Source organism: Prinia subflava, chromosome 4 (genome assembly GCF_021018805.1).
Source record: "Prinia subflava isolate CZ2003 ecotype Zambia chromosome 4, Cam_Psub_1.2, whole genome shotgun sequence".
NCBI lineage: Eukaryota > Metazoa > Chordata > Aves > Passeriformes > Cisticolidae > Prinia > Prinia subflava.
In genome coordinates this window covers 18236037-18248432 of record NC_086250.1, presented here as the reverse complement: position 1 = coordinate 18248432, position 12396 = coordinate 18236037, and the positions used below count along the sequence as shown (strand labels likewise).

General features: G+C 43.7%; 1 protein-coding gene across 1 annotated transcript; it reads right to left on the bottom strand.

Annotated features, from left to right (window-relative positions):
* Positions 1-1521: 1521 nt before the first annotated feature.
* HSP90B1 (heat shock protein 90 beta family member 1) lies at positions 1522-11441 on the bottom strand. Its single transcript, XM_063395711.1, has 18 exons — positions 11281-11441; positions 10732-10831; positions 10011-10152; positions 9802-9918; positions 9090-9421; positions 8024-8135; positions 7221-7337; positions 6518-6634; positions 5685-5822; positions 5520-5597; positions 5366-5431; positions 4842-5111; positions 4372-4617; positions 3951-4087; positions 3493-3571; positions 3240-3395; positions 2600-2698; positions 1522-1781 (listed from the first exon to the last, which is right to left on the bottom strand). The coding sequence occupies exons 1-18, from the start codon at positions 11327-11329 to the stop codon at positions 1752-1754; spliced, it is 2385 nt and encodes a 794-aa protein (XP_063251781.1). The 5' UTR covers positions 11330-11441; the 3' UTR covers positions 1522-1751.
* Between the last annotated feature and the right edge of the window lie 955 nt (positions 11442-12396).

The following is a 12396-nucleotide window of genomic DNA, read 5'->3' as shown; positions in this document are numbered from 1 at the left end:
GAGAACTTCAGCTATACAATAGAATGAAGTTTGTTTGAATCTACAAGTAATTTATTAATACTGGAGGAGGCCACCCCACACTTCCAATACTCCCCTTTAGTTTGTTAGGCAAAATCCTTCCCAACCATACAGGAGGTGGGAATGACCTTTGCTATCAGAGATCAAATACAGAAGTGTGGGTAGTAATGATACATTTCTGAGTCTATCACTGAAAATAAGTGGCACTTCAGGAGGTTGATGGCTATAGTAGGGGAAGGTGCTCCAAGAAATGATGCCCCTGCCCTGCTCAGGAACTCCCTGCCAAAGGCTGTTTCTAAAGCTGCCAGTGCCAGCTGTTGAGACTCATGTTAGACCACTCAGCCTGGGCCAATAATAAAAGGCTCTTCTCTAGGATATCACTGCAGTGAGCAGAAACCAGAGCCCTCCCAAGCTCCCTTGAGAGGCCCCCAAAGTAAGCTGCCTTTGCACCTCAGACTTCAATCCAACTCTCTAAACCCTAACACAACTACAATAATACATGGCATATTTGGGGCAATATAGAAGCTTAGTAAACAGAAAGCAAGTTCTTCACGTCAGTGCCCTCTCATCTAATAAGAAAGCTTATTTTGCTTTAGACAGCAGAAATTTGTAACTTCACTGAAGTTAACAAACCAGAAAAGGTTGGTTCTAAAATAGAATCACTGTGCAAAAGCACCACTCCAATGTCCTTCTTCCACAGGAGAAGGCAAACAAAAATCCCCCAAACCCTCACTGTAAATGTGTAGAGGCACTAGTGAGAAAATGCTTCATCCAACCACTACATAAAATTAACATAATGAATGGAAGTTCAACATGTCTACAACTAACCAGGTTAAGCTTCAGTTACATTAACTATCTACAGTGCTTTGCCACAAGAGACCTAGAACAAGAGGGAAAACGTTTAGGAGTAACAGTATTAAGAGTATGCAAAAAGAACTACCACCTTTAAAAAAACCTGTAGAAAACAACTGCTGTAGCTACCACACAAGTCAAAGGTAGGGTTTCCAAGTGCCACGGAGGATGATACCCACTCACAAGCAGTCAGACAGTTCTGGTGGTAGCTGTCCACATATTTAGTGAAAGGAAATGTTTTTTCCCCTCTCATTTGTAAAGCTTCTGCTGCCTATTCTATGGAGTCAAGTCACAGAGTTCGGCACAAGCTGTCAGGGCTTCACTTCCAATGCCATTTTAAAGACCCCATCTCCTCCTTTCTCAGGCTTGCAGGAGATGCCCAACTCAGACAGTTAATTCAATTAGCCGGTTCAGTACAGCTCTCAGCTCCCAGGTGTATTTGGCTAAGCAGCACAGCAGGTCTGTAAACGTGAATCTCAGCCACTGGCAGATGCCACACAAGTCGCTGTGGCTGCGCCAGCATGGGAAGGCCCAAGGATTGCCAACCAAGAGCCTGTTATAGCACAAAGGACCTGAACACTCAGGACCATGCCTTCACTCCCTTCTGGCTAGCTCACTAGATGAACTTGCTATGTAAAAATTTAGAGCTGGTGGTGTTTGGGAACATTTTATTTTGTACATGACAAGATTTTACACCAAGTCAGTTAAATAATACAAATTTACATTCATGAGGAATGTTTTTAGAAAAGTGAACTTAAAAAAAAAGCCTCCTTTACCCTTAAAACCCCATACCATCCCTCAACATTTTACAGTGGAAAAAACCAAAATCTAATTCACATTCCCTCTTAACCCTCCAATGCAGGACAGTAGTCGAGTGCAGTTTACAGTTCATCTTTCACATCTGTGGATTCCTGTGAAGACAAGAAGAGAATCAGAATATTACTTTTTGAAAGTGGAAGAAGGTTACAAGAACTGTCCCAGAAGAACAGAAATTTGTATTACTGTCATTGCAGGTTACACTGTACAAACATAACGGTAGTGGCATCAAAATTAAGTAGGTATTAAATTAAATAAATACTGTTTCTTGAATTTATTCTTACCTAATCTGACATTTATCAGGAAATAATATTGCTGTAAGCTAGATATTTGCACTAGTCACAGGATATCGTCTTGCAGGTGTCTTCCAAAAGCAGGCCCAGTAGGGACCTCACAACAATTTCACAAGTTAGCATTATCAAGAAGCTATGGCATTAGAAGAGTTCAGCAAATCCATCAAGACATAAGAGCTGCAGACATGAGCTAGGTGAAAGCTGACTTCACATGACAGGTGAACTGTTCAGAAGCAATGGTGTTGTCTGCAGTGTTGTTCCAAGCCTGTATTTTAAGCATTTAAAATTACACTCTTGCTGGTTTGTTGAAGTTTTTGCCCTCAAGCTGTGGAAATACCACAGATAATTACCTTCACTAGAGGATTTGCTGCCATTTTCTTGGCACAGGGCACTGTTACAATCTCTAAAGCTTAATTTAGCTCCAGCTTTGAACATACATCAGAGCCATCTTTTCACAATACAGTTTAATAATATTTTTCTCCTCCAAGAAAAGCCTGGAACACCTGACACTAAAATCTAATGTCATGAAAGGCAAAGTGAACAACTTTATTGCCAGATAGCACCCACAGACAAAGTTGCACATAAATATTCTCAGGAAAGCATCAGACTTGCGACCCTACCTTCTGTGTTTCACTGTCCTCAGCATCAGCATCCACTTCCTCTTCATCCTGCTCTGCCTCCTCAGCTGCATCTTCAGGCTCTTCAGGTTCCTCATCCACCTGCACACAAAGGTGACAAGCAATTTGCTTTACTTGCTGAGGTTGTTTAACTAGTTGTGCACTAACTGAATACAGGCTGTGGAAGTATTCACTATCATTTCCTGACATTTGCCACAAGCAAAGGAAAAAGAAGTAAGATCTGTTTAACACTGATCCACCCCAGCAAAACAGCCAGCAGAAGTTCTTGCCCAGTGTTATGAGATCCTGTATTATTTGTACCCACTTAGGAATTTCTCCATTAGAGAGACAGGGACCAAAGGCCTGTGTGCCCACTTTACTGTCACAGAGCCAGCTCTTCATTAAGGACAGGAATACACTTGAAAAGCATTAATGAAATAAGAGAATCTCAAGCAGCTACAAAGAAGAGCAAGGAAGGGAGAACATGAATATCAAGTACAGACTCATGGCTGGACTTTTGGTGGCCCACTTAAGTGCAGGAAGCTGGGTACATTTTATTTTATGCAAGTGAATCAAGCAGCTGCAGTTTTTAAGATGGAGCAACAGTAAGTCACTTATCAGGCCAGGTGGAAGACAAACTAACCTTTGCATCCAGGTCAATGTTTAAACTCAAACGAAGCATTCTTTCTATTCTGTCTCCGTATTCTTTAGTGTCTGGCAACATATATCCTGATCTCAGAGTTGCAGTTTCAAACAATACCACTGCAAGATCTGAAACAGTTTTGTCATCTTCATTTTCCTAACATGGGAGAAGACAAGAAAATCAAAACAGACCTGTTAAAGCAGGTTGTATGCAGCCAAATCAGTCAATGTTTCACTACTGTTTATTTATTTACCTTGACTCGCCTCAGCATGTCCTTGATCAGTGGATGCCTGGGGTTGATTTCAAACGTTTTCTTTTGGCTGGCATAGTAACTGGGAAGAGAAATGCACTAAGTACAGGACCCAATTATATCTTTAAATCTACATACACTGGTTACACTGACAGCAACAAGTAACAAGTGTAATCCCCGCTACCTAATACTGGTGCAACTATAAAAAGCATTCAAGTTCATCTTCTCTTGTCAACAAATGGCAGATCCCAAATGCCACTGATGGGTCTTGCTCACCAGGCAGTTTTACATATTGGGCTTGAAAATAACAGTTTAAGGCTACAATGGAGACTGACTGGGTTGTAAATGACCTTCAAAACACCCAGGATCATCTGAACTGGGTGGAAGCTTGTTATGGGCACACCAAGCAAGGGAGGCCTCAACTGCATTCTGTGTCTGCTGCTACAGGACTGGAAGCTTACTTTGTAGATATATCCTTCCCAGTCTGGTAAGCTTGAGCCTTCATGATTCTTTCCATGTTACCAGACCATCCATACTGACTCGCCACAAGAGCACATGGAGATTGGGTTAAACGTTGAGATAGCACAGCTTTTTCAATCTGTAGAAAAAAAACCCCAAAACACATTAGTGTTAGTTCACAGAGATAATAGCTAATACAGTGAATAAAGTAAGCAATGCTGCACTTCCTGTCAATTGAAGAATTTCTGAAAAATGTTTAAGATGACATTCTAATTCATTATATTCCTGAATAAAGATGTCCATAAAAGTTTACCCATGAAGACAGAAGCTATTGTCAAGTCTATGCTCAAATAATCTGCAAGGTATGTTGTATAGCAAGTATGACAAGTAAAAATAGTCACTACATATAACACAATATTTTACCTTGTCTTTGAGAGCTTTGTCTTTCATCCAGTTTAACAGGGGCTCAAATTCCTTTTCCAAGGCTTCCCGACTCTCTTTAGACTTTTCACTTTCTTCAAACTTAACTCCTTCTTTTGCTACATTCTGAAACCTCTTGCCATCAAATTCTGGCAAAGCCTGAATACAGTACTCGTCTACAGGTTCAGTCAGATAGATCACTTCATAGCCCTTTTTCAGCAGACGCTCAACAAATGGCGAGGACTCAGCCTAGGATGAAAACATTTAAGATGTCAGTTTAATTGCATGGTAGCATCAGCTACCAAAACCTGTACAACTCTCTGGCAAATATTGGTACCAGAAAAACTGAACTGCAGTAGTGACATAAGCATGGAGTCTCCACATTTACAGTAAATACAGAATTCACAACATTTATGGTACTATAACTACAAGCTATAATATACTGTATCCTTCCGTCTTTCTTTCACTCTTACCTCCTTTCTGCTGGCACCAGCCATGAAATAGATTTTGTCTTGCTTCTCTTTCATTCTTTCCACGTACTGGTCGAGGCTTGTGAGGTTACTTTCATGATGAGAAGACTGGAAGCGCAGAAGTTTAGCGAGTCGGGTCCGATTGGAGTGATCCTCAATAACACCAAGCTTCACATTAGTACCAAACTCTTTCCAGAATGTGTCGTTGTATTTTTCCTCTGCAATTTTCTTGATCATATCGAGAGTTTTGCGAACAAGTTTCTTTCTGATCACCTAAAAAAAAGCAGCAATACTGAGTTCCAACAATAAGTATTTGGAATAGCCCTCAATGCAACCTCACTTCAAAGAATAGATTCCACTTTGTATCCCTGACCTGAAGTAAAAAGGTAATCTGGAAACAGCAGTAACAGAGTTTCCTTTACAGTAATTTCAGAGTCATGAAACAAAATCCATCAAGCCATTAAGTCTTCTAAACTTTGCTGCTGTTGTGTGCTTACAATGAAGGAATTTAAAATCAACTGGCTTACCTTTAACAATTTATGCTGCTGAAGTGTTTCACGGGATACATTCAAAGGAAGATCATCAGAATCCACCTAATTGAGAAAGAAAGGTTTAAGTGTATCTGGCAGTATTTGAAGCTAAAAAGAGAAACTAAATACAAGTAGGATTTATAATACTTACAACGCCCTTAACGAAGTTAAGATACTTGGGCATCATGTCATGGAAGTCATCAGTGATGAACACTCTTCGAACGTACAGCTGAATTACAAGAGCACAGAGCACCCAGGTTACTTCAGGGTTTTTTTCTTTTCCTCAAAACTATACTCATACACTATTCTGTCCTACCTTAATGAAATCACTTTTTTTGGATCCATATTCATCAAACAGTCCACGTGGAGCAGAATTAGGAACAAACAAGATGGATTTGAAAGTTACTTCCCCTTCAGCAGTGAAGTGGATGTATGCCATCGGGTCATCGTGTTCCTGTGAAGAGAGAACGCTTTTAATTGACATGGGGAAAATAACAGTGAGTTAATACACTTCCAATAATAACATGCATTTGCCAAATAAGAGCAATTATTTTGCAACTAATCCACGTAGCCATACTATGCTAGGGTTGATCATGGAGACAAAAGTTGAAGTTACAAGAGCAGAGTTACTTATGTAAAAATAACCGTCCTAGAGACCTCCCAAGTTTTGCTGGATTTTAACAAACGTCACTAAAAAGTTACCAACAGGAGAATAACCGATAGAGTAACCACAGCTAAGAAGTTACTCCAGAGTAACACATTACACTGAAGTGATACAAAGACAACACTTCTAGGAAACTCTCTCTCCCTCTTCCTTCCACCATGTGCAACCAACACCACAGCCTTCAGACTAAATACAAATTTCTCTGTCAACATTTAAACAAATCAGTAAGCTCCACATGAGCTTCAACACAATACTTTCCAAATCTAGATTAATCAACACTTAAATGGCAGTACCTCCTCTCTGGAAAAAAAGATTACTTCCTGACTGAGATGTTATACCTTCCAGGCTCTCTGCAGTTCCATCTACTGACAGCAGTTAATCCATTCTTCAGAAATAGCCCATCCTATAACCACTCAGTTTTATTTACATAGCAAGAGATACTGCAGCAAACTTGCTTTGGAATCATCTTGATGCCCAGAGCTTACCTTGGAAAAGGTTTTGTAAAAAGCTTTGTATTCATCCTCCTCAACTTCTTTAGATGGTCTCTGCCAGATTGGCTTGATGTCATTCATGAGCTCCCAATCCCAGACAGTCTTTTCAACCTAGGTAAACAGAATAGTATAAAAACTTCTTCAGGCTAGGCAAATTAAAGGCACTCACTCCACTGAAGCCAAAACATAAAATAGAATGTAAAAATCCCAAATATGCTCTTTTTAATTTACAAAATTATGCAATGACCTGGACATTCTCATTTGAAGTATACACATTAGTGCAACACATGGGAACAAAATTTTAGTCTACAATGTTGTGTGTTCCATGTACATTTAACACATTCACTAGGCACCAGTATTTCTGTTCTAATGCCACTCTGGAAAAATCTTCCCAGCAGAGTATATTAAATTTAAACTTGTCAACAGTGTCAGATTACAGAATTCTGCTACCATTTCAAGCAGTTCATGCAAGTGCTTATAATTAGCTGTGACCACAGCTTCACAAGGCTACTGCCAATCATCTGCCTGACTTCTGCCTAGCCTGTTCCATTTAAAATCTTTTCTCCTACCACCTTGCTTTAAAAAGGATTTGCTTCTTGAAAGCACACACTACCCAAATGCACCTCTGCAAGGCTACCTAGGAAAACTGCTATCTATCTGACATGAGTTACAGGACCCCAGAGCTAACAAAACTTACCTTCTTAGTTTTTGGTTTCTTTTCTTCCTCCTCTTCTTCAACTGCTGCTTCATCATCTGTTTCTTCTTCTTTCTCCTTAGATTCCTCCTCCTCAATGGGTTCTTCAACAGTCTCTGTCTAGAGACAACCAAAGGAGGGGATTTGAACTTGACTTCCTGCCAGGTATGTTCTAGTATTCTCTCAAACAGCCTAATCTTTCACAGCACTACCCTGACTCCTGTTATTTGTCTGATGCAAGCTTCTCTATGGGTAGTATTTTTCAGTTGCTTTTTCATTAATACATACTTTCCTTCAATACACTCTTGTGTATTGAGGGGAGGGGAGATCACACTCAAATTTAAGTTTTGCAATGCTTTACACAAAGCTAATCAGAGCCTTGGTGGATTTTAAGTTGGTGCTACACCATGAAAACATCACAACAGGCCTAAAATCTAAGACATTCCCTGTTTTTTTCAGAAGGGTATCTAGCCATGGCTCTGTTTGAGAACTTAACAGAGCTTCTATCTACCAAGACCAGTGGAAGAAAGATCCTTATCAGTAATTAGGAATGTTTTTCCTTTGGTAAAGTTCTTTGAGTCAGAACAAAACCTAATTCCTTTAAAGTTTGTGATTTTAGCAACAGACCAGCACTTGGAGAAAAAAAAATAACCAGTAAAATAGCAGCCAAAAGAGTCAGGAACAGAAGATTTTTAGAAATTAGACAAGAAGCAGCTCTATAGCAGGCCCTCAGCCTTCATGAAAGATCTGGCCAGACAGCTGTCATAACGAAAGCTTACACTGAGCACTCAATTAAATACACTTACCTTGCTGCTCCACACATATATGGGGAAGTTTATGAACTGGGAATATTTCTTTACTAGATTTTTAACAGTGTCCAGCTCAAGGTAATCAGATGCTTCCTCCTTCAAGACAAGGCTAAAGAAAAAAAACCCAATGAAACTGTAAACCTTTTAAAGTACTGGACAAGTATTTTGACAGTTTTATAGCAGAATATACATTTCTTATGCCACTGAGATTGACCAACTGAGCCAGAGCATGGTGCTAATAACCAAGAGTGGGGGTTGATCCACATATGGGATCATTCACTTCAGAGCAGGACTTGATGATCCTTGTGGGTCCCAACTCAGAACAACCTATGGTTTTTGCTCTAGCTGTAGCAATTCAGATTTATGCAAGTGAGCTTTTTTATTTGTTTAGCTCCAAGCATGTCTTAAAAAATAAATCCTTACTCAACCAGCAACTCTTTTCACTGGCTGAGGCAGAACACAGTATTCTGAAGTTAAATGAAAACACCAAGTCATATCGATACTTATTGGCATCCTGATGCACCCCCTTGAGCTTTACCTCAAACTAGAGCACAAAGATCAATATTTTTACACTGAGTGCCTCCTCCACAAAGACATCCTCTAAACCCAGACCAAATAAATTTACCTGCTCATGAAAGCAATGAAAACAGGACTAGCAAACTGCCTCAAATTTCAAAAGTTTGAAATATGCAGCAGACCAGCCTCACTGATATATAAAGGGCAGCCAGTTTCCAAGCAAAGCTCTGCAGCCCTTGTATAGGTTTTGCCAGGCCAGAATTGTGTTGAGTGACTGAATGAGCCTGAAGGCAGCTGAACTGTCTGGAATTACTTGCTGACAGTTGTCAAGACATTCATAGTTTTGTTAGCTCATCTAACAGAACATGAAGTGAACTACATTTCTTTTTGGACGCAGTTTGTATTTTGCATATTTCTGTTAAACTGAATAAAGCTGTATTACAAGAAACAAGTCAGTCACAAAGCTAAAGTCACTCACATATTCCAATAAGCAAACTGTACCCACACAACCTCTTTTATTTTAAGACTAAAGAAATTTAATACTTACGTTATAGTTGTGCCACGTCCTAAGGTGTTCCCTCTTGGGTCATCGATCACAGAGAATTCATTTGAATCCGACTCCCAAATATGCTGAGTATCATTGTTGTGTTTTGATGTGACAATAACTCTGTCTGCTACTAAGAAAGCAGAGTAAAAGCCAACACCAAACTGGCCAATTAACTCAGATGTTGACTGGCTGTCATCCTGCATTTCAGTCATCTTGTTTAAGAATTCACTTGTACCAGACTTTGCAATGGTACCGAGGTTTTTAACTAGCTCCTCCTTTGTCATGCCAATACCCGTGTCTGTAACATGAAGCATGTTCTTCTCTTTATCACACTGAAAAAAAAATAAAGACAAAAATGCAGTTTGACTTCTGTGAATTTTAATACATGCTAAAGAAAAGTTGGTACATAATAGCTATTCAAATTCAAACATGCCTAGCCATAATAAACTGAATTTGCAGTAACTACAGAAATGATAAAACCCCTCCTTCAAAGTAGTCCAACAGCTCAGTTGCTCTTCATAAAAAAGAAACATATTTTTACTATTAAAAAAGGAGTCATCTTTGATAAAGTTAATCGCAAGGGTCCTCATGTGGTCCTAGTTTGTATTTGCATCAGTATTAAGCCAAAAATAAAAATTTAATGATGCAGTGTATTTTTACATTCCTCCACCACTTCTTTGAAAGAGATGCTCGTATCTAAACTAATCCTTACCTTGATTTTGACCGTAAGTTCCTCATTGCCAGCAAGAGCATTTTCATCAGTTAATGATATCAACCGTATCTTATCTAAAGCATCTGAAGCATTTGAAATAAGTTCACGCAGGAAAATCTGAAATAGAAACCAGCAGTCAGGAATGCCAGGAGAGAGACAGACACACACCTCCCAAAATTCTAACATGCTCTGCAGGCAAAAGCACTAACCTCTTTATTTTTATATAAAGAATTGATAATTAGCTTCATCATTCTGTTCACTTCTGCTTGAAACGCAAACTTCTCAGATTTTTCTCTGATTTCTTTGATCTGGGATGCATTTAGGCCATCTAGTTGGATAGCTTCTTCCTCTCTGTTAGGACAATGAAAAACCTATCAAGGTGTCTGGTCCACAAACAGCATAACTGATTTAATTTTATCAGAAAGGAGCAGCAATAACACCTAATCACTGATGCAGCACAAAATTACATGATCAAAAGAGTCAAGTGCAAGAGCAGCCATCCTCAACTACATAACCATAAGCCAAAAACTTGAGTGAAAATTCATGCTTGCAAGTGACACTTTTTGCATTAAAAAATCAGGGAATAATACAGGTAATCGTAAAGCTACTGCAGTCCTCATCATGTGGTGCACCATGAAGCATTTCATGGGCATAGAGCTATTTCATCTACAGGCACTAAACTGACACATTTATGACATGCACGAGTAAACGCCAATTAAGAGTTATCGATATTCTATAAAAACATGTTGACATTTCTGTATCCAAGTTCTCAAGTTCGTTTTTATTTAAAAGCAAACAGTCTTTTACAGGAATGTTTTATATCCCCTAGCTGACCGGATCTCTCTTTTGAATAGCGTTCCACCCTTACTCCTGAGGCATTACCGGTGCTCAAACTGACCCTCCCCAAACCAGGGCGCCCCAGGTACCAACCTCTGTACAACTTCATCATCCGTTCGAGACCCTTCTCTGCTTTTGCCCAAGTCATCTTCCACGGTCCCATCTACATCCACATCATCGGCTCTGACCGACACTGGAAGAACAAGGAAGCCAGTGCTCTGAGCCCGATCCCCGCACTACGCACTGCCCAGCTTCTCCGCTTACCCCACCCCACATCTCCATGCTCAGCTCTGCCCCTCGGGTCCCCCGGCCTCCCCCCAGGGGAGCTCAGCCCACCCGGAGACACGGGAGATGGGCAAGGGGAGGCCGCCTCCCGCCCTCCCCCTCCGCCCCGCCCGTCACGGCGCATGAGCGCACGGCCCCCTCCCCCCAGAGGGCCAGGCCCGGGCAGGGCAGGCGGGGGCCCGAGCACCGCTGCCCCTCCCCGCGGGGCAGGCTCAGGGGTCCCGCCCGAGACCCCACCTCCCCTCGGGGCCCTCCTTCCCCCTCACCCCAGCACCCGGCGGGGAAAGGCGGGGGGGCTGTTGGCCCGGACCCTGACACCCCGCCGCCAGAACCTTCTAGAAACCCGCAGGCGCTCACCGGCCAGGAGCAGCACACACGCCAGAGCGAGCCCCCAGACCGACTTCATGGCGGCCGCAGTGACAAGAGAAGAGCCCCCGGCGCCGCCGCCCCGCGCTCCCGAGCCCGTCCCGCGCCGCCGCCGATCCCGCTGGAGCGGCCGCGGCCCTCCCCCTCCGCCTTATCAACCCCAGGGTGGGGGGGATCGGCGGTTCTCCGCCCAATAGCAGCGCACCACGCCAAACATGCAGCCAATGGAGAGCTTGGGAAGGCGGGGCCTGCAGCCGCCGCCGCCAATCGTGACTTTCCATGTGCGGTTTCCTGCGGTCGGAGCGTGGCCGGCGCCGATTGGCGGGCGGAGCGGCGCTCGGCCAATGGCGTGCGCGGGGGGGCGCGGCCAGCGCGGCCCCGCGGGGCGCTGCGATGAATGACCCGCGGTGTTTTAACGGCGGGACCACGTGGGGCGCGGCCGCGGGAGCGTCAGGGAGCGTCTCCGCACGGAACACCGGCTCCGACCGCTTCCGGGGACATCCGGCATGCTCATCGGGGAGACGGGCTGCTATGGCAACGGGCACTTCCGGTCGCGGCGGCACCGCCCGGGTACCGAGAGGAGAGAAAAGTCGTGATAGGGCCATAATCAACGCCAGGCCTGGGCCGCCGTAGCCGCCGGCAGGGGCAGGGCGGCGCTGGCGAGTCCCGCTGTCCGCCCCACCGAGCTGGGACCGGAACGCGGGGGGCCGCGTGCGCCGTCTCCGCGCGTTGCATGCCGGGAGCTGTAGTTGCGCCGTCGGTGCCCCGTGCCGCCGGCTGCCGCCTTGGAGAGCGTCCCCGCCCCTCTCTGCGCGTCTGGAGCCTCACACGGCCACGAGAGAAACGGGCTGGCCTCTCCCAGCCCCGCTGGGGACTCTCGGTGCTGGTGGAGGAAAAATCCAGCTGGGTGCTTGGCAGGTGTCCCTCTTCTCCTGGTTTCCAGCGCTCATCCAGGGAGACTTTTCTCCCGGGAGCTCGTTAGCCCTCCTTAGCCTACCCTGGGGGCCTTTGTTGATCCAGCCGCGGCCCTCCCTTCCCCCGGTGGAGTGGCGGCTCCAGCAGCTGCCTCAGGTGTGAGGGGACACGGCCCTGCCGCCCCAGAGCCGC